This window comes from Otolemur garnettii, unplaced genomic scaffold, assembly GCF_000181295.1.
Source record: "Otolemur garnettii isolate 467f Iridium unplaced genomic scaffold, OtoGar3 scaffold00008, whole genome shotgun sequence".
Taxonomy (NCBI): Eukaryota; Metazoa; Chordata; class Mammalia; order Primates; family Galagidae; genus Otolemur; species Otolemur garnettii.
The window spans coordinates 34,229,584-34,251,806 of NW_003852403.1; the positions used below are offsets into that span (position 1 = coordinate 34,229,584).

At 37.9% G+C, this 22,223-nt stretch overlaps 1 protein-coding gene across 1 annotated transcript; it reads left to right on the forward strand.

The window, feature by feature from the left end:
* The first annotated feature begins 338 nt into the window (after positions 1 to 338).
* Positions 339 to 18,346, forward strand: LIPN (lipase family member N). The gene is made up of 9 exons (XM_003783683.1): positions 339 to 446; positions 1,246 to 1,363; positions 3,489 to 3,687; positions 5,269 to 5,378; positions 7,581 to 7,717; positions 9,613 to 9,756; positions 13,437 to 13,508; positions 14,405 to 14,476; positions 18,113 to 18,346. The coding sequence occupies exons 1-9, from the start codon at positions 339 to 341 to the stop codon at positions 18,344 to 18,346; spliced, it is 1,194 nt and encodes a 397-aa protein (XP_003783731.1).
* The last annotated feature ends 3,877 nt before the right edge of the window (positions 18,347 to 22,223 follow it).

Consider the following 22,223-nt stretch of genomic DNA (forward strand, 5'->3'; position numbering starts at 1 on the left):
CTTGTCCTCTGAAGCCTTAGGTATTCTAAGGCAACTCACAGGTGAACAAAGACTTACAAGAATTGAACTTTGATTAAAATAAGACCAAAAAAACTTCAATCTTGGTTAAATTCATGTCATTTTCAGAATTAGACTATGTCAGGACAATGTTTATGTGAAAAAATAGAGTACTAGCATTCCAAGTTAGTTCCTTGTATTTATTCCCTTTCATACATTACCGGCTTTCTTGTGGTGTTATTCAGGTTCTCGTCAGGGCACCATTTATTTTCATTCCATTAATCAACGTTGAGAGATAAAGTTAATCTATGGATATTGAATGTTTCATGCCAGGCCTTTCTATGATGTGGCTGTTTTTTACAACAACCTGTTTGATTTGTGGGACTTTAAATGCTGCTGGAATCTTTGAATTGGAAAATAAAGTAAATCCTGAAGTGTGGATGAATATTGTAAGTAATGGAAGATTTCAAAGATTATCAAAGGAAGCCAGATTAATCAGTTGTCAGATCCAAGGTCTTATTGTAACAGAAAATCTCTGATAAGAAAACATGTAAAATGCAGATGGATTTTAACATCTCTACAAGAGTCAAGCTACATAGATTTGTTCCTTTGGCTGAATAACTAATATTTTCTAGTAATGAAGACCAGAATTGTGTTTTAAAGAAACAGAGGGTGCCCAAAAAAGGTATACACATTTTAAGAAAGGAAAATACTATATTAAAATGGTAATACTTAATGTATACCAATAGCATTGGTCGTTTTGTATATTGTATCTGGTAATTGCAAAAATCAAACATGACTTGAGTGTGTGAGTGTATGTGCATGTATATACACACACACATATATTGAAAACCTCCTCTTTTGAATTGATATTTTAAGACTATTAGACCATTTGTATGATAGATGTGACTGCCTTCTACTGGTCTATAGTTTTCTTATCTTTAAACCAAGAGAAACTTGCAAAGACATTTGACTTGAGAATATAGCTTTGTCAGAAAGAATGTGTCAATGCTAAATTTTCTTGCTACACTCCAAACTATTTGCTGATAGTTTGAAAATAGTAGATATTTTTTTAATACTCTGCTTCTTTTTAATCCAAACTTTATGTAGTAAACTAATTTTACAATTACCTGGAGTACAGTCTTCAGATAATTCACCCTGATAAGCACACACTAGGTGCCCTCTTTTCATTTCTTTTGATATTCTTAGAGAAAAAGTCCAGCTAATGACTGTATTTTCACTGGGCAGAGTGAAATCATCACCTACAATGGCTACCCCAGTGAAGAGTATGAAGTCACCACTGAAGATGGATACATACTACTTGTCAACAGAATCCCCTACGGGCAAAGACATGCCAGAAGCACAGGTACAAGATGACTCTCCTGAGAAGGAGGACTGTGTGTGACAGAAATATAGTGCTGGATAGTCATTAAGAGTGTGACTAGTTTATAAAACTTGCTTTGATTTATATTGGGTTAGTCTACAAGTGGTTCACAGGGAAGCGTACACTTTTCCTGAGAATTCTCTAAAGACGGGCGAGAACCTGAATGTACGAAGGGCAAAACTGATCTCGCTGACTACAACCAGGCTTGCTTGTTGGAGTATAAATGGAAAGGTGGATCCTAGATTTTGTTAGCTCATTACTGATTTCTGATGTGGAAAATTGCTACGTCCCAGGAAAGTAGATCTCTTCACTGTTGGAAGAAGACTTGCTAGATTGTATGAAGTTGACCATGGGGCATCCCCCAAATGCCTCCCCTGCTTCCACTAAAATGGAGGAGTCCATCTCTGTAGGATAAAAAAGTCAAGTTAAATGACAGTAACATTTGTGAAACATTTTCAGAGTATAAAACCTTAACATCCACGGAGACCTTAAGCTAAGAGTTTATGGAAAGAAAGAGCCTGGTGTTTATAAGGCCTGAATTCTAGAGTGAGGAGCCAGCCATGCAAAAGCAGGGGAATGATAGTTTTTCAAAGAGGAAATGTTAAGTGTAAAGCCTCGGAGAAGAGAAATAAAAGAACAAGCAAAATACGTGTAAAGACTCAAAGGCAAATCGTTCACTGCGAGTTGCTTATCATGCTCTCTCCCTAGCTTCTCTCCCACCATCCATGTGCAGTAGCAGATAAAGCCGTGTTCTTCAACATTCCTCCCCTCTAAGAGAGAAATTTCTAATCAAAAGTTTCAAAATGAAAAGTGAGAGTAGAACGTGGCTAGTTTCACCAGTTAAAATATGGAACATCCAGTTAAATTTGAATATTAGATAAATAGCAAGTTTTTCAAAGTATAAATCTCATTTTAAGATATGCTAAAAATATTGTTTACCTTAAATTCAGGTTTCATAGGGCACATCAGATATTTTGTATATTCCTGTTTCTATTTTTTGCTAAGTCTGGTAATCCCAACAGCAGAGGAGAGGAAATATAAAAGGAGAAAAATTTTATGGGAAAGGTTTGCTTAAGGAGAGAGAATTCTGGGAAGATTTAGAATTAAAAACCATTCAATAGACATATTGTTCTACATATTTTGAGTCAGTTAAACCTCCCAGTGACACTCTAAGGTGGTTACCATTAGTAGTTACTGTCTTACAGATGATGACACTGAGAAACAACAGGTTACATTACAGGCTCAAAGTGACAAAACATGGCAAGTGACAGAACCAGAATTTAAATCCAGGAACCCTGGCTCTGGAGCCTGGGCTCTTAGTCATTAAATTATAGTGCCTTTTCCGAACCTTCAACCCTGGCTCTTCCCATCTCTCTGAATTCTCTCTCCCTCTGGAATCTGGGAGTTGGCAGAGGGACACTGAGCTGTTTATGCTGCTATAATTTTCTTATTCTCCCCACTGATCAGGGGCCAGGGGGTTGGATGGAAGTTTGGGGAGAACTAATCAGTGTCCATTTACACTCACCTCCTCTGCCTCCCTGGAAGAGTTATAGGACTCAGTAACACGATAAATCCCACATCTTTGCATGCCACAATGATGAAATGTCTATAAACACACAGAGCACAGCAGCTACAAGCTTTCCCGTGGGACAAAACTGGGTTTGAGTCTCTGCTCTGTAACATGCTTGGGTGACCCTCTCAAAAAGTTACTTGACTCCATGAAGGCTTGGTTTCCACATTTGTGAAATTTGAGCATTCTCAAAATAGCAGCGACTTTATAGAGTTATTGTAAGAATTTATAGTAACTTGGTTTCCACATCTGTCCTTTGAACATTCTCAAAATAGCAGCTATGTTACAGAGTTCTTGTAAGAATTTAAAAGGTTAAAACGTGAATCAGTCACATAGCACAAGCTACAAAGTATTGCATGTGCTCAAGAAACTGAAGTTATATGATATCAAGCTCTACACTAGTGACAGGGAGACGTGACTACTGTTTTTCACACTGTGTGTATGTGTGTGTGTGTGTGTTGCTACAATGTTTCTGAAATACTCTATTTATCATACATTTCTCTCTGTCTCTCGCTCTCTCTCCACCCCTTCGCCCAGTTCCCCGGCCAGTTGTGTACATGCAGCACGCCCTGTTTGCAGACAATGCCTACTGGCTTGAGAATTTTGCCAATGGAAGCCTTGGATTCCTTCTAGCAGATGCAGGTTACGATGTATGGATGGGAAACAGTCGAGGGAACACTTGGTCGAGAAGACACATAACACTCTCAGAGACCGAAGAGGAATTCTGGGCCTTTAGGTAAACTGTAGCTAAGGATTGAAGAGGAAAATTGCAGACAATTTTTTTTTAAAATATAATAATGTGAATGATATTCATGATCATCTTTGACACTTGAAGTCCCTAGCTCCTTGTAATTTCTGCTAACATCCAAAAGACAGAAACAGTAGGAAGCTTGGATTTTTCACCAGTCCCACACAGGCAAATGATGACTTTTCAAGCAGACCATCTTTACGTCCAATTCTATATAATATTATACATGGTAGATATGTACCAGAGGACAGCTCAGGAAATTCCCATGACCAGCACATGCATTCATTCAGCCAGTGTTTGATGCCTACTGTATGCAATGTCCTAGGCCCTAAACATCCAAACAGTGGATCAAAGATCACTGACCAGATCAAATCCCTGACCTCACAAAGCTTTATTCGTTCTAGGGATCATTGTGCAAGTCTTTTCTCCTGGATAGCCAATCAATGTTGCAAAGATTATGTGTGTAACTACTGTATATACTTAGAGACATTGTGTTTGAGATTGTACATAATGCTATTTTCAGGGAAACTCCAATATGACATATTTAAAAGAATCTTTTGACAAGTTGACTGTTGCTTTAATCATAATGTTTTCTGATGTTATCAGTAGACAGACCGATGCCTCTGATAGACTTCCTTTCCTTGGGTCTAAGCTCCCTGCAGGTGTTCAAGCCTCCTGCTAGAACAGAGTGTGCATTCCTATCACATTAATAAAATATTCAACACCCACTGAAAGGCTAAGAAGAGAAAAGGGACAGATAATTCAATGGAGTCAGAGCTCTCAGGCAGGGGCAAGTATTAGGAAATATTTGTGGCACAAGTCCTTGACTGCAAGCTTTCTTACTTGTAAGGCATAAAAACATTTTATCTCTTGTACTTGGGAGAACCAATATCCCTCATATATTCTTTTAACCAACAGGCCTGTAGCTCATAGGGTACCTGATTTGACTAAATGTTATATAGGCCTTTTGATCTCCTATATTAATGCTGGAAACCAATACTGTAGGTATGGGCATATATTGAATAGATATCCACATGGACAGAAATATTAATCATAGCAACATTTCATTGAGTGCCTACTAGTAGACGGAATCATGTCTTTAATACTATCCAACTCCTATAGCAGCCCTGTAAATCACAGAGCATTTAAGTAATTTATCAAAAGGTGCTCAGCTCACAAATGGTGGAGTCATGATTTACAAAATCATCTTACCAAAGATGAGTATTCAATGGCCCTGAGAGCTGTGAAGTCCTCCGAGGAAGTCAGGAGTGGAAACATGAGAACGATACTGAGAAATGGAAGAGAAGCAGGAGAAGGGGATAAAGGAGGGGCAATCAGACTGAACCTCAGGAAGCATACACAAGTGTTGAAACTGTTCCTGTTACTAAGAAAAAAATGTATATTTGCAAAGAAACAAAAAGCTACAACAGCCCAGATTTAATTGGCTGCATAATGAAATACACACTTAGTAAGTAGATGTGCAGAATTCTGCGTGTAAGAAGTGAGCAAGTGCTCTGAGTTGTAAACTTATATTTGCAAGTATTTATAAACCCCTGTTTTATTTTGCAGTTTTGATGAAATGGCCAAATACGATCTCCCAGGAATAGTAGATTTCATTGTAAATAAAACTGGTCAGGAGAAGTTGTATTTTATCGGACATTCCCTTGGCACTACAATAGGTACGTTCACGAGGATCAATGTTGTGAGTCTTACAGGAGTCTACCTTTACAACGGAACAGGAGAACTACTGTTTATCGTGCCCTTAATTCTCTGCCCTGTACTTTGATGAATCCTCAGTGGCTGTGAACCTGCAGCCCAGGGACTGTATACACAGATAGGCAAACCTTTCCTCTATGTCTGGTAGGCGTGGCCCATTTGTAATGGTGATATGATTTCCCAGGAATAAGTATATGTCCCAAATCAAAAGAAGTAATTCTAAAGAGTAAGTGTCCAGATTCCCTCTGAGATGAATAAGTACAGCTGTGAAATATCCTTGAAGAATGGTAAATATACAACAGTCATATCTTTCTCACAACCCTAAGGGGATTTTTATTCATATAAATCTTATATTTTTATAAGGGGGAAAATCTTATATTTTTATTTGAACAGAACAAAAAGATATGGTTACATTTGTTTGTGGGTTATAACACAAAAGCTTGCTATAGTAAATCAAGCAAGCTTACCTATTTAGCATATGATTTAATATTTATGAAACAGCAATTAATTGAATTAATTATAGACACTAGATAGAATTTTTTTTAATTTTTTACATTCACAACTTACTTCTTAATGATTATCTAGATATTTTGCAAAGAAATCATTATCTGATGGCAAGAAACCCACGCTAAAAAAAAATTGAAATTCTACTGAAGTTCCTAATTTTAAGAGAAAAACTGATATGAAAATGTAGTATTTTAGACAGGGTAAAACTGTGCAAGAAATAAAAAATATCCTTACAATATTTTCATTGTCACCAACATTATCAACCACAAACATATATTGGTGAGTACTTTATATTGATAAGCAGTTTACACGCTTGGAATAGACAGTGAGCCTCAAAGAGCACTTATTAAAAAAGGATCAAGGAACTAATAGGAGACCCAAAAATGCCCTAAAAAACACATAATTATACTACAGAATATACCACTTACTGAAGGTTCATCATGTATAGGGAACCATGTTTAGGAACTTTCTCCCTCTCATCTCCAGAACGTTCCCACTACACAGATTATTGTCTCCATCTTGTAGAAGAGGAAACGGGTTCAAACCAGGCTAGTTTGACTTCACTGCGGGGCATGTGAGCACATGGAGAAACTATGGAGAAGGAATGACTTGAGTGGGGTCTGGGAAAGTAGGCCGTGCTTAGACATGCTCTTATATCTGCTCTGCAAAGAACCTTGGACAGAGTGATCTTTGTTACATGGGAAGCACCCATGGTTTGGAGGATGTTTAGCTACTTGGCTCCAGCACACTGCATGTCAAGAAGGCTCTCCAGCCAGTGTGACCACCACAACACTCACTCGCCACCCATTTCCAAACATTCTTTGGGGAGAACTGGGCCTGGTTCAAAGTCTTTGTATCAGCTACTCAGTCAATTATTTCAGTTCCTTTTTTTCTGGTTCAGATAGTTTAAACATTTCAAGAAGCATTTCAGTACACACACACACAGCATGGAGGCCCAGACCAGCACAGCAATCCCAGGAAACCAAAATACACAGATGCTTCTCACAGCCTGTCCAGCATTACACCGATCTCCACCTTCACAGCACTGTCAAAGGGGGTGGTACTACTATTCAAAGGGCAGAGAAAATGGAGGTGGCTGCTCCTTACTGAGACCACAGTGGACCCAGGAAAAACCCTTGCTTCTTGGAAGTAAGGCAGAGTGGGAGTTGGTAGGCACGCCTGGAGGCACTGGGAACGAGAAAATTTCATTCCATTGTGAGAAAGAAAATCTGTGGAATGATGGGATAATATTGTGCAAAGAAATTAATTTATCTCCCATGAGCTGGTTATTTACTTCTGGAACTTCTGTGACTCCTTCTGGCCTCTCAGAGTTGAGGGTGAAATGAGAATATTGCCAGCATGTACTCCATGCTTGGGAAGTGAGGTTGCCTTCAGTTCACCCGGTGGTAACAGCTCCATTTCCACCAGCCAGCTAAGTTTCCACCACTAGAATAAGAGAAAAGTGAGGACTTGGGAGGAGAGAGGACTAAAGACCAGATTATCTCTGCAGAATAACTCAGAAGAATTTTCCAAATCATCCGCAAGATCATTACAGTAAAAGGACAAAAATGACTCAGCAGAGTCCCACTTTTGTTGGTAGAAACGTTGCTTATGTATTTCTCACTTTTACAAGATTGTCTTGTCTCCTGTTCTCTCAGGGTTTGTAGCCTTTTCCACCATCCCTGAACTGGCACAAAGAATCAAAATGAATTTTGCCTTGGGTCCTGTGATCTCATTCAAATATCCCACAGGTGTTTTTACCAGCTTTTTCCTACTTCCAAATTCCGTGATCAAGGTAGGCTCCTCCTTTTCACAAAATTTACCTAAGCCTCTCATTTTGGATCTTAGAGCCTTTTTCTTTTTAAACCTATTGTAAAGTAAAAGTAAGACATGTAGGTAAAATCCCTAGAAATCAGACTGTATGAATATAGGTATGTGCCTGTGTGTGCATGTCTGTATATGGTTTACTATACTCAGTCTTGAACAGAGCTGAGTCCATGTCAGAATTTCCAGCTGAGCTGAGTGGTGTATCAGCATAGTGTCTACTCACAAGTTTTCTTGTTCTGTTTAATTGGGCAGGTAAATGAATTCACAATCCCCAAATGAAAGACACTCTTCAAGTTACCTATGATCACTGATGTGTCCAACTTGGACATTAGATAAGCCTGACTAATACAGTCCTTCCCATAAGGAAGTTTGCTCTAATTTACTAAAACTAAGATTCCAAAGCCTAAATGTCTTACAGTTGAAGTAGTCAAACATTCACTGGTTATGTTGTAAGAGTCAAAAAATTGTTTGATATCAGTTGTGGATTTATAATTTTATCCATTGAAGTGTTGTCTTGGTTTGGTTTTTGCTCTCTGCAAAGGTGATTGCCACAGTGAGTATAGTATTTTTACCAAAATTGCCCTTTGAGTTTGGGGTGATGGATGAAATAGATTTAGGCCAAAATGAAATCAAAGAGACCAGTTAAAATACTATAATAATTCATATGAAAGAAAATGAGGTCCTGGTTTAAGGTGGAGTATTTTTCATTCCACTACCAGATGATCCAGCAATCTCACTAAAGAAAAAAAAATTGTAACTAACACAAGAATCTCCATAGGGCCTAGAGATGGGTTTGATACCCATTTTATTGTATTGTTTACTCTGAGCACAGTGATATAATTCCCCTATTCAAGAACTTCCCTGTTCTACAAGATGTCTCAAAGGTTGCCCATAAGTTGGTCCTATAAAGGGAAAATGGGAAATTGTAGGTAAATGTACCTTCATTTACCAAATATCCCTTACAAAATTTTACAAAATATTTACAAAATACTCTCTGTGTGCTAGCCAACCACCTCTTTGTAAAATTTTGTAAATAAAGATAGATTTACCTACAACTTCTCATTTTCCCTATGTATAGCAACTTTGTGGGTGACTTTTGGGATACCCTGCATTTTAAAATGTGTTGACAACAGTTAGTTTTGATTTCTTATATGTGGGTGGAGTTGAGCAAACTAGTCTGTGAAATTAAATTCAGAGGTGGCTGCACATTTGTAAATATGCTGGTTTTGTATGGGTTGCTCTTGGCTGGTCTATTTCACATGTTCCACTGTCATTGTTCCTGCCACTTTAAGTCCTATCCCCTGTTCCTCCCTGCTATTAGTTGCTCCCAGAAGCTCTAAGACCTCTCCAGAAATGCTATCCATGCTTACTTTCCAAAGTCCTAGAAGTTTTAATCTTGATGCCTTCATGATGTCGTCTCTTCTGTCTGGTGTTACCCTCCCATCGGTTCACTTTAAGTACTAGAAAGCCAATGTAATGTACACATGGAAAACTCTGTTTCCCTTCCTATTCAGGATAATATTTGACTTTAAGAAGAAACTATTCTACCTTCTTACCAATAAATAAGAAGCAAATACCAGCAATCACTTATTGGGCAGAATTCAGGGAAGCTTCAGCATGGAGCAGTAAATTTAGGGTTGAGAGCTCTTACTGCAATCTCCTTGCAAATAATGTTTGATGATCTTTCTCATTTGGAGACAGATTCTTGAGTCACTTTTCCTGAATGATCTGGTCTCCTTAACTGATGCAGCAAATACAAATAATACAAATAGATCCCCAAGTAGGACTCATTCCTGGAATGAAGGGAACGTCATGAAATCTGAAAATGGTTCTTGAAAAAATGATTATTGTTCACTTTTATAGGCTTCTTTTGGTACCAAAGGTGTCGCTTTAGAAGACAAAAAAAAGATACCTTCCACCAAAATCTGCAACAATAAAATACTCTGGCTGATATGTAGTGAATTTTTGTCCTTATGGGCTGGATACAACAAGAAGAATATGAATATGGTATGTATCATAATTATGGGGCCATTTGATACCTGAAGAAATATTAGATTTCCTTTGATTCATTTTATATAGCTATGATATTGTATGAATTTATACGGTATTACAAACCCTTAGAGGCAGTTTGTTTTTTGCTATTTTTTAAAAAATTATTTTATGGATACATAATAGTTGTACATACTCATGGGGTACTTGTGAGATTTTGATGGAAGCATACAATGTGTGAGGATCAAATCAGGGTAACTGGGATAGCCATCACCTCAAGCATTTATCTTTCTCTGTGTTAGGAAGCTTCCAGTTCTACTATTTCAGTTATTTTGAAATATACACTAAATTACAGTTACCTATGGTCGCACTATTGTGCCACCGAACACCAGGTTGTATTTCTTCTAATTGTATTTTTGTGTCCATTGTATCTATGAACCAGCCCCTGTTTATTACCCCCTCCCCAATACCCTTACCAGCCTAAGGTAACCATCATTTTGCTCTCAATCTCATGAGCTCAATTGTTTTCGTTTTTGGAGCCCACATATGAGTGAAAACGTGTGATATTTGCCTTTCTGTGCCTGGTTTATTAATATAATGTCCCACAGTTCCATCCTAGTGGAAGGATGGCAGGATTTCATTCCTTTTTATGGTTGAATAGGATTCCATCATGTGTATGTACCACATCTTCTTTGTCTGTTTATCCACTGATGGACATTTAGGTTGATTCCTTATCTTGGCTGCTGTGAACAGCACCACAGTAAACAAGGGAGTGCAGATAGATAGTCCTTCATATACTTATTTCCTCCTTCGGGGTGTACACTCAGGAGTGAGATGGCTGGATCACATGGTAATGCTATTTTGAGTGTTTTGAAGAACCTCCACTAACAGTGTATGAGGGTTCCCTTTTCTCCACATCTCAGCTAATGTCCATTATTGCTTATCTTTTGGATAAAGATTTTTATTTTTAAAGAGGTGAGATGATTTGAATTTGATTTGCATTTTTCTGATGATTAATTATGTTTACATTATATTATATGCTTGTTGGGCATTTGCATGTCTTCTTTTGAAAAATGTCTATTTTTCCCATTTTTAATCAATTTTTGGTGGGTTTTATTTCTTGTTTTGTTTTTGGTTTTCCTGTTGAGTTGTTTGAGCTCCTTATATATTCTGGTTACCTATCCTTTATCAGCTGGGTAGTCCACAAATATTTTCTCCCACTCGACAAGTTGTCTCTTTCCTTTGTTGACTGTTCCTTTGCTGTGCAGAAGCTTTTTAGTTTGACATGATCCCATTTATCCATTTTTGCTTGGATAGCCTGTGCTTTGGAGGTCCAACTTAGGAAATCTTTGCCTGATTTTATTTTTTTATGTGGTGAGAGACAGGGGTCTAGTTTCATTCGGCTGCATGTGAGTATCCAGTTTTCTCAGCACCATATATGCATTAAAGAGATTGTCCTTTTCCCATGTTCTTGGTGCTTTTGTCGAAATCAAGCTAATTGTAACTGTTTGGATTCATTTCTGAGTTTTCTTTTCTGTTCCAATAGTCCATATGTCTGTTTTTATGCCAGTACTTTTTTTTTCTTTTTTGGTTACTTGTAACTTTGTTGAAAACTTGAAGTCTGATAAGTTGATGGCTCCAGCTTTGTTCTTTTTGCTCAGGATTTTATATTTAGAAAAACCTAAAGAATGCATAAAAGAACTATTAGAAAAAAAAACAAATTCAGTAAATTTGAAGGTTAAAAATTCAACATGCAAAATTCAGTAGCATTTCTATATGCCAACAGCTAATGATCTAAAAAAGAAACCGAGACAGTAATACCATTTATAATAAGCATACATAAAATAAAATACCTTGTAATCAACTTAATCAAAAAAGTGAAATATATCTTCAATGAAAACTATAAAATATTGATGAGAGAAATTGAAGAGGACAAAAAAAGAAGGAAAGCTATTCTACGTTCCTGGATTGAAAGAATCAATATTGTTGAAATGTTCATACTACCAAAATAATATATTGATTCAATGCAATCCCCATTTAAATATCATAGACATTCTTCATAGAATTAGAAAAAAAAATTCTAAAATTTGTATGGAACCATAAAGGCAGATATTCGATATGCCTAGAAAATTAGGTACTCAACAGACCAGGAATGTGAGAACCAGGAAAAGAAATAGGCAGCTTCATCCTTCTCTTCTCTGGTCAAACTTAGGAGAATGGTTGCTCCACAAGGCAGAGTAATTTTTTTACATATTCTCAGTGAGATATAACTTACCGCAGTTAATTTCACTTATTGCATTTGAATACACTGTGTTACAAAATAAATGTATTTAAAGAGAGAGAAACGTGTGCAGACATTGAACTCATTTCACAGGTTCCTTCCTTGATGGCTTTGGTTTCAAATAAAACTCAGCACTTAAACCTCATATGGAAGAGGGCCAGGCAGAATGGAAAAGAGATGCAATCACCTCCTTAGGAAGAAGCACTTAGTGAGAATTCGAGAAGAAGGAGGAGGCGGAGAAAGAGGAGAAGGGGGAGGGAAAAGAGGAGGAGGAGAAGAAAAAATTGTTGCGTGGTGTAGTTGAATAACTAGTTATCTCCTCTGCTATATTCCAAGTGGCAGCCAGTGAGACTATTCCAGGGAAGCAAGTCACAAGTTAACTATTCCCAGCCCAACTCTATTCTTAAGGAAGCTAGATTGTGCTAGACAGAAACCCATGAGGAACGGTTGTTCCAAACCTGCTTGTTCAAAAGTAAAGATTTTTGATAGTTTTTTCTTGGTTAGGTTCATAATTTTTTTTTTTTTTGAGACAAAGTTTTGCTCTGTCACCCCAGCTAGCGGGCTAGAGGGTAAAGCGCTGTCATCATAGTTCAGTATAACCTCAAACTCTTGGGCTCAAGAGGCCCTCTTGCCTTAGCCTCCCAAGCAATAGGGACTACAGGCTTATGCCACCATGCCCAGTTAATTTTTATTATTTTTTCTTTCTTTCTTTTTATTTATTTGTAGAGACAGGGGTCTCACTCTTGCTCAGGCTGATCTTGAACTCCTGACCTCAAGTAATCCTTCTTCCCCAGCCTCTCAGAGTGTTAGGATTACAGACATGAGCCTGTATAATTTTCATATCTAAAATGCTTCCAAAGATTAAAGTAAGCTTTGGAAGGAATTGACTTTTATCATTCCTTTTGCAATATTTTATTTTATCCCCACAAGAGCTGGGCAAGTTGGTAGTGTGATTTTTAGAATGTTCACTTAATAGATGAAAAAATAAATTCAGAGATGTTAGATAACTTGACCAAAGTCATAAAGCAAATCGTTAACAACAAGGGGGCCTGAATTCAGGTCTTCTGGTCTTACCTGTGAAGTGACATGGATGCACAGGCCCACACACCTTACACACAGCACCTTTCCTAGTCAGTCTGCTCTGTGGTGACTCTTCCTGCTGCTTCTTCAAAATAAGCAAGTTATCCTCCATATTCAGAGCTGGTGCAGGTTTGCTCTCAAGCGATTCATCCTGCCAGTCAGTCTCACATTCCAGCACCTAACATAAGTGCCTGTCTATCTAGATGATCCTGCCTCACCATTTTCCAACCCCCAGTAGGCGTTTACTAATTTTAAGCATAAATGTTCTCTGATTCTGAAAGGCATAGTTTGTTTTATTGGGTGATTGTTGCTGTAACGTGGGTTTTATTTCCCTTAGAGTCGAATGGACGTGTATGTGTCACATGCTCCCACTGGAACATCCATGCAGAACATCCTGCACATAAAACAGGTAGGGACTTGGTCTTGGGAAGCCGCACCAATCCTTGTTTTCATTACATATCTGAGGACAGAGTTGACCCTGCTAACGAGACTACCCGAAGAAGCTTAGCAGCTTGCTTCCAATGCGTCCTTGCTGACCTCCTTGTGCTTTGATTTCCCTGGATTTTAAGAGGAAATATTTTATGACACAGATCAAGTGGGTGACATAGATGAACCCCATCTTAAATCAGAACTTGTCAAACAGGCCCTGAATGGAAGGAAGAGAAACATCTGGGATTTAACTTCCTCCTCAGGAAGGGCAACCAGCGCTTCTCTTTCTGCTGGAGCCTATTTTTCATAATAGTAAAAACGTATTTATATCCTTTTGGTAATTTTCTTCCTAGTAGACAGTGTTTCTCTAAGATTTGGTGGAAATTTTCATGATTTTTACCCTGATGATTATTTTTTTTTCAAGTGTTTGTAATTGAAGTCCTTCTTTCACTCAGGTGTGAGTGCCTTCTCTCTCTCTCTTTTTTTTTTTTTTATTAAATGATAGCTGTATACATTAATGCAAACATGGGGTACAGTGTAGTGTTTTCATATACAATTTGAAATACTTTCATCAAGCTGGTTAACATAGATTTCATGTCATTTGCTTAGTCATTGTGTCAAAACATTTATGTTCTAGTTCTAGAAAAGTTCACTTGTACCCTTGTTAGACAGAAATATAGGTGATCTTTCCGGTCACCCTCCCACCACCCAGCCGCCCTTCTCCCCTCCCCTTCCCCACCCGCTTCCCATATTCTTGGGCTAGAATTAAGTTGTATCTTTCATTTGAGAGCTATAAATTAGTTTCAGAAAAGGGCTGTGTACATTGGATACTTTTTCTTCCATTCCTGATGATTATTTTTCTAAACACTATTGCAGCTTTATGGGTCTGATGAATTCAGAGCTTATGACTGGGGAAGTGAAGCCGAGAACATGCATCACTACAATCAGGTGAGCGACTCAGCATGACCCCAAACTAGCAGTTTTGAGAAATTATAATAAGAAATTAAATATTTGAAAGAGAAGAATCCTACTGGGCAATTGCAGGCATTGCACTGACAGAGCTTTTTTAAAAATGTCTAATTTTAATCTGTATTCATTACAGGAAATTTAGATATGAGACAATCATATACAAAGGAAATTTGTAATCCCTCTACCAGAGATAACTAGATATATTAATATCTAGGTATATTTATTCCAGCTTTTTTCAGCATTATACTGCTTTTATACAATTTTTAATCTTGATGTTCATTTACAACTAAAGCAAGAGATAATAAATATTACTGAGGGGCTTTAACACAAGTTTTAATGGCTGCATAATAATGAAAATCATTTCACAAAAATCTTGACAAAAAGAAATGAATACACACTTCTTGATATCAACGGAGAAAGTAGAATCCTACATGAAAGTTTAAAAACTATTATCCATATTGAAGACTTGAGTCTTAAGGCATCTTTTTCCATATAACTTTATACATTGAAATTTATAGACTCATTTATCACTTTTTTATTTCAAATTGATAAGAGGGTACAAATTTTCAGGGTACACTGTTTTTCACTTCTAAGGTAGTTGAGGCCTTCATCCAGAGGGTGTGCTGAACCCCCTCACATTGTGTACATTAGGTGAGATCCCACCAATTGCCCTCCCTCCTTCCCTCTCTTCCCTCTCCTGTCTCCCTCCCCTTGTTAGACTAAACTTGTGTTTTATCCTTTGTGTGGACATGTGGTTGTTTGCATATTGATTTCATATTAGTACTGAGTACATTGGATTTCTTTTTCCATTCTTGAGATACTTTTCTAAGAAGAATGTGTTTCAACTCCATCCGGGTAAACATAAAGGATGTAAAGTCTCCGTCTTTTCTTATGGCTGAACAGTACTCTATGATATACATATGCCACCACCTGTTAATCCTTCCATGAGTTGATGGACATTTGGGTTGCTTCCATAACTTGGCAATTGTGAATTTAGCTGCAGTAAACATTCTAGTTTTCTTTTAATTAATCCTGTCACCACCTTTCTGTTCTCATAGTCAAGGAACTGGATTCTAAATATGAATTAAATTTTTTTTCAGTGTTTTCACAGACTAACATAGTTTGGGTTATTTATTATGCAAACATAGATCAATTAAGTTGTTTCTAAAGATCAAAAAATCAATCAGACCAGTCAGTTTCTCAGTAATTAATTGGATTGTTAGAGGAATGAGCTATCTGCCCTCAAGACAACTACAGGGACTGTACTATGTAAATTTTCTTTTTAAAAATCAATTTGATTAAGATGTGGTTTACATAAAGTAAAATTTACTAATCCCCCCAAAGTTGTCTCCTGCTCCTCAGACTATGTATATATGAATGCATATATTTGTGAGTGTTTAGAAAAGATAAAGGAAATTAAAAAACAATAATTTTTTTTTTGAGACAGAGTCTCACTTTGTTGCCCTTGCTAAAGTACCATGGTGTCACAGCTCACAGCAACCTCCAACTCTTGTGTTTAAGAGATTCTCTTGCCTCAGCCTCCCAAGTAGCTTGGGACTACAGGTGCCTGCCATAATGCCCGGCTATTTTTTTGTTGTAGTTGTCATTGTTGTTTGGAAGGCTTAGGCTGGGTTTGAACCCGCCACCTCTGGTGTATGTGGCTGGCGCCCTAGCTGCTGACCTACAGGCTTTTTTTTGTTCTTGCAGTTGTCATTGCTGTTTTAGCTGGCTGAGGCCAGGTTCGAACCTGCCACCCTTGGTATATGGGGCCGGAGCCCTACCCACTCAGCCACAGGCGCCACCCAAAATAACAATAAATGTCAAAGGGATTAGCTTCAGAGAGGGGAATAAAGGAGAAGGGAAGTGGATGGACATGAGCGACCAGATGAGTCTCATTCTGCACTTTGTATATTTTTGTTTTCTTCTGTTATTTTTAATGTTCTATTTATATATTTTTTACATTCATAAGAAAATGAAACAAAACACACACACACACATATACATACACACAAGACCATTATGGTCATGTTAAAGCATGTGAGAGTGTCAATGCCCTTAGAATTTACTGATGGTTGACTGGTCCTCCCTGCTCTAGGCCACTTCTGAGGGTTTTCTGTTTGTGATTTTACACCATTTGAAGTCAGTTTTTATTATGTTCCCCCAGAGAACCTAATGTCAACAGTTTGCCCGTCCCTCAAGTTCTCAGCACCATCTCTGCTCCCGCTCTCTGTTTCACTGAATATCAGTGGTCCCTGGGTAGGGTTTTCTCACTGTTTCGCTCACCAGTGTTTTCTTACCTGCAGAGTATCTGGCATTTCCTGGACCCTCAATGCCTATTTATTGTATGAATGACATTTTTAAATTTTCTCTTATCTACCTCAAAATGTCTCTGTCTTCCTCTACCAGAAAATAAAGTTCCTCTTACTTTCCAGGTTATCCTAGCCTCGTGCCCTTGGTCCCATCTCTCTTCACTTTCCCTCTTACTGGCTCCTTCTCCTGTTCCTTGTGAAAAACAAGCAAGCAAACCTTCCCTCAACCAATCAATTCTATTTAATCATCATGTTGTCACTGTTCTTATTAACATTTTCAATATCCAAAATGGCTACCCCCCCTTCACTCATTCTTGAACCTTGGAAAATGTAGGTTCAGTCTTTGTATTTCTACACTATTCTGGCTGCTCTATCAAAAGTCACTTGGGGCTTTATATTGCCAATTCCATTTGTCTATTCTGACCTTTTGAAATGTGGCATGTTAGTTACCATCATCTCCTTGCAACTCCCCTAATTTGTGCCTCCACGATGCAGTGATCTCTGATTTTTCCTTCCCTTTGCGATTGCTCTGTTTTCCCCTTGTGCTGGCTACTCTTCCTCCTACCACTCTCAGATGGTCAGCATTCCCACAAGATTCTTTGCAACCCTTTCTTTCTTAGAGAATGTAGACATCCCCACAGCTTCCAGATGGACCATTCATACTCTCACCTAGATTTCTTCAGGACTTACCTTCAACTGGCTTCTTCTTAATCCCACTAGTTGATGCCCTTATAGCTGTTCCAAGACACACCTCTGAAAAATGATCCTGCTTTGTCCCCAGAACGTTTGAAAGAAGTCCAAACTCCTTAGCTTGACATTCATACCTTGACTGTCTGCCTCCAGCCTTACATATTTTGTTGTCCAGGTACACCGGGAAATTTGGCATTCCTGATCGTGGCCTGTATACTCTTTCTGCTTCCTGGAGACCCTTCCCCTCCTCTGCAACCTCTGCTTGTCAAAATCCAACTATCCTTCAAGAGTCATTTCAAATAACTTTTATAAAAAACAAAATCCCCAGGTGAAAATAATTTCTTCGTGTCCTCCATCTTATTTTGAGAGTGCTTTATGGCTTTAAGCACTCTCAAACATGCCCCCACTGTGTACACAAACGTTGGTTTGGCTATCTTGCTCCGCTCCCTCTTTTGCAACTGTCTAGACAGTAGGGACCATTGCCTGCTTTCTTCCCTTGGGCCTCCTGGAGCGATGGCCCTCGCAGATTCCTTTTTAGCAGCCTTCCTATTTACTGGCATTCAGTTGCGGCCATGAGGAGCTGTCTCTTACAAATTCCCTTTCTTTCTCTCTGCAGAGTCGCCCCCCACTATATGACTTGTCTGCTATGAAAGTGCCTACTGCTATTTGGGCTGGTGGACAAGACGTCCTTATAACACCTCAAGATGTGGCCAGGATCCTCCCCCAAATCAGGAATCTTCGTTACTTTAAATTACTGCCGGATTGGAACCACTTTGATTTTGTCTGGGGCCTCGATGCCCCTCGACGGATGTACAGGGACATTATAGCTTTAATGAAGGCATATCTCTAAATGCAATGCCCTGGCTTTTCAGTGAGAAGTTGCTTCTGAGCCCATAAAAGGCTTTAGGAAAGATACTAATGAACAGTGAGGCTGCCCCTTAGTACCCTTGCTGCTGTCCCTGAATGTTCCCTTATCTCAGCATCCCAACTAGGAATTATTTGAAGTGTGCTGCTTTTCCTCTAAGAAATATCTATATCTAAAATCTTAGAATCCCATCCCTTCCATCAGGACTAGGTCCTCTTTTTAATCCAGGTGATGCAGCAAATGTTTCTCTGTTATATGTACAATTAAGAGATTAGTAAATGGGTTTTCTTACCTATTCCCATATGTACCATAAATCACCTTTGTATAAACAATGTCCCCTCCCCATCCTCTTTTTCAAGGATTAAACATAAGCCTGGGAGAGATAGCCTAGAGAGAAAGACTTTCTTGAGGTGAACATTGAGGAATATATTTTGAGTGGCTGTGACCTTGTGGCTTCCCTAATATCACAAGTAGGTCAGTAATCATTATGGTCCTCTGTGAACAACCCAGGAAATAAGCCCTTGCTCACTCACATCAACAGGCATTAAAGAAAACAAAAGAAGAACAGAAAACTAGTAAGATATAAGTATTCCAGGAGCTTGTTTCACTATTGCAAGTTAAAAAATAAAGACAAAATTAGGAAAGGCTAGGATAAGCTGAATTACTAATTATTAAAATTATTCACTATACTCCACTGCCTTTGAAACAGAGTTAAATCAATAAGGCTCTCTAATAATAATGGATGGGAGCTCATTGACAGGAGGCAACCGTCTTAAGTAATAACATGTGAGAAGTAACTCCCTCCTGTTTTTCTTTAAAGAGAAATTAAACTGACGGCCCTTAGGTCTTTATTATTAAAGCAGAATTTGTACTATCGTACTTGTACCCAAGTAACATAAAGCAGCTCCCAGAAAGCTCAATTTAAAACCAGCAAAGGAGGCAGCAGGAATAGCCAAACTCTCACTCGATTTCAGTCTCTAAAAGATGCCAGTTACTGATTCCAGGATTTAGTACGGATTTCAAAGAGTAGACTGAAGTTTTACTGTTTACTGAATGGCATGAACTTGGAAAACTCCTTCACCTTCGAGAAGATATAATTAATAAAAAGACTGTTTATGATTTTCAGGGAATCATGAATAAAGAATATACATACATACCTTTCATAGTTTGTTTAACTTTAAAATAAGTAAATGTGGTTGCAGGCAGGACCAATGTCCTTGAGATGTTGGATACATAATTATTTTTCCATCAATAATCCACAATTCATTATTCTAAGTTCTGAAACTGTCCTCTAAAACTGTTCTTTAGTGTCCTTGAAATGGGGTGAGAATTTAAAAACGCTTGAGTATCAATTTTAAGTACAAACCTTCTATATTTTTATAATGTTTATTTACAAAGATTAGTCTAACTTGGTCACATTTTTTAGCAGCTAATTTCTATTGAGCTTTTCAAAGAGTACCATGTAGCAATATGTTCTTCTAGTGATACTTATCAAATTACCTAAAATTAATCAAATAATTTAACTATGGCAATAAATATAATGGTTATAAATAGATTTGAGAACAACTACCTAACTCTTAGTAAGCATATAATTCAACTAGAAAGAAAGGTATGGCTGTACGAGGTTATCTCTGAACAGGGAAGGAACATCGGACATGAAGTAGTATGTTCTACAGAAACAAAGGGAAGCATTGGTTAGCACAGGAATCTAATGAAGAGGAGGGCAATTAAGGGAACTCCCATGGAATGTGTCTTACTCAGCTATTGCTACAATGCTGCTGGGTAAAAAACAACTGAACAACTCAGGGCCATGCAACAGGAAACATTTATTTTCCGGCCTCACAGGTCTGCAGTTGGGCTGGGGTAGCTCTGCTGCAGGCTAAGATCACCTGGGCTTGGCTCAGAGCTATGGGTTGGGTCCAGATCTGCTCCGCACATCTCTTCGTTTTGGAACCAGCAGCTATAGGGGTTATGTCCTTCATATGACAGCCCCCAAGAGCAGAAGAGAGACAGCTAAACCACACCAGCATATTTAGACCTCTGCTTGCTTCACATCAGCAAACATTCCTTTGTCTCATGCAGCTCCCATAATCAAGCCTGACCCCAGCAGGATGGGACAGTCTGCCTCACCTGCAGTGGTCACATGGCAAAGAATATAGATATAGAATTCATGCAGGAGGGGAGAACTTACCATATCACACACAGGCACAAAATTCAAAAGATAAAAACAGAAAATATTAAAAAAGGAAGTCTCCCTCCTTTCTCTGAATCCCGGTCATGCATTCTCCCTTTCAAAGATAATTTATGTTTACCAGTGTTGTTTTGTGATCCTTCTATAAGCCATGTACAGAGCATTCAAATAGACCCACAGATACTCATTTACTTTTTCACCTAAATGTAGCAAACTGTATATACTTTCTCAAATAATGAGGATGTTGTACTAGGCAAAAGAAATTGACTCACGCTTGCTATATAACAGGGCAATCTGATCTTACTACCTGAAGAGGGCGACTTGACAATTAAAACACAATGTTCTTTGACTTGAAGTTTTAATAGAAGAAAATCTAATTAAGAACAAATAGCAATGACAATTAGTAGTTCAAATTTTTCATGTATATACTACAGTTCAGTGGGGGAGGTACTCTTTTCATTAAATGGAGCTGGAACAATGGGATATACATTTTTTTAATTGCATACAATTCCTCACTTCATACCATACACAATAATCAAAGATGGTAATTCTAAATTTAAACAGTATTATAAAATGGCACTTTTAGAAGATAACATAGAAAATTATGCTCATAACGTGGGATATGAAAAATGTCTTAAAGAGGTCACAAAAAGAAAAAATTCATAAATTATATTCCATTAAAATCAAGAGCTTCTCTTTACCAAGAGAATGTTTAAGAGAGTGAAAATGCAATGCAGGCCACAGAATAGGAGTAGCATGTCTATCCACAAAATGTATACATAGAATATATACATAACACATTTAAATTGATTTTTTATAAAGAGAAAGAACACTACCATAATAGAAAAGGGAAAAAAACGTTTACAAAAGGGAGGATAGTCTAATGTACAATAAACATGAAAAGAACTAGACCTTATTAATCAGAATGATGTAAATTTTTAATCTACAATTAAATGGTCGATTAATGATACCTTCTGGTATGATATCATTCCATACACACCAGAATTGCTGAAAGTATAAAGACCACCAAGTTGGGGTAGATGCAAGCACTTTGGATGTACCTTTGGTGGAAATAAAGGTGATCGTATCCATACTGCAAGACCCTACAGTTTTATTCTTAGGTTTGTATGCAGCAGAAGGGAAAGCAGATGTCACTAGAAGAATTGTAGTAGGCATAGCATCTTTATTCACTATTGTCCAAAACCGGGAATGGCCCAGATGTGCAACAAGAGCAAAATGAATAAATAAAAAGTGGTAAGTTCATACAGTGGCAGACAAAACAGAAACAAGTGGGTGAATATCACAAACATGGTATTCAGTAAGGAAACATAAAGAATACGTATTTGATTATGTTTGACATAGGCTAAATCCATGGCAGTAGAAGCTTTCCAATGCTTACTTCTGGAGGGAGAATTGTGACTTGGAGGGAACATGAGGAGGCCCCTGGGATCCAGAAAATGTCCTAATAAGTGTATGAGACCTGGGTGTTGATTATGATAGTATGTTCATTTTGTGAAAATGTACCAAGCTGCACATGTATGTGTGAATTTTTCTGTTAATGTATATAATATTTAAAGACAAAGTATATATTTTTAAAACTGTAGGATTTTCTGCTTTAAATTAATAGGCTTAGAAGTACAAAAGAAAAGAACAATCTACTGTTACTAATAC

What these genes read in the sequence shown, in the direction of transcription:
- LIPN (XM_003783683.1), top strand. Translation starts at nt 339, where the DNA reads ATGATGTGGCTGTTTTTTACAACAACCTGTTTGATTTGTGGGACTTTA. An exon ending in TTCCCTTGGCACTACAATAG is followed by an intron (nt 5,379 to 7,580) that starts GTACGTTCACGA and finishes CTGTTCTCTCAG; the next exon opens with GGTTTGTAGCCTTTTCCACC. An exon ending in ACAAGAAGAATATGAATATG is followed by an intron (nt 9,757 to 13,436) that starts GTATGTATCATA and finishes TATTTCCCTTAG; the next exon opens with AGTCGAATGGACGTGTATGT.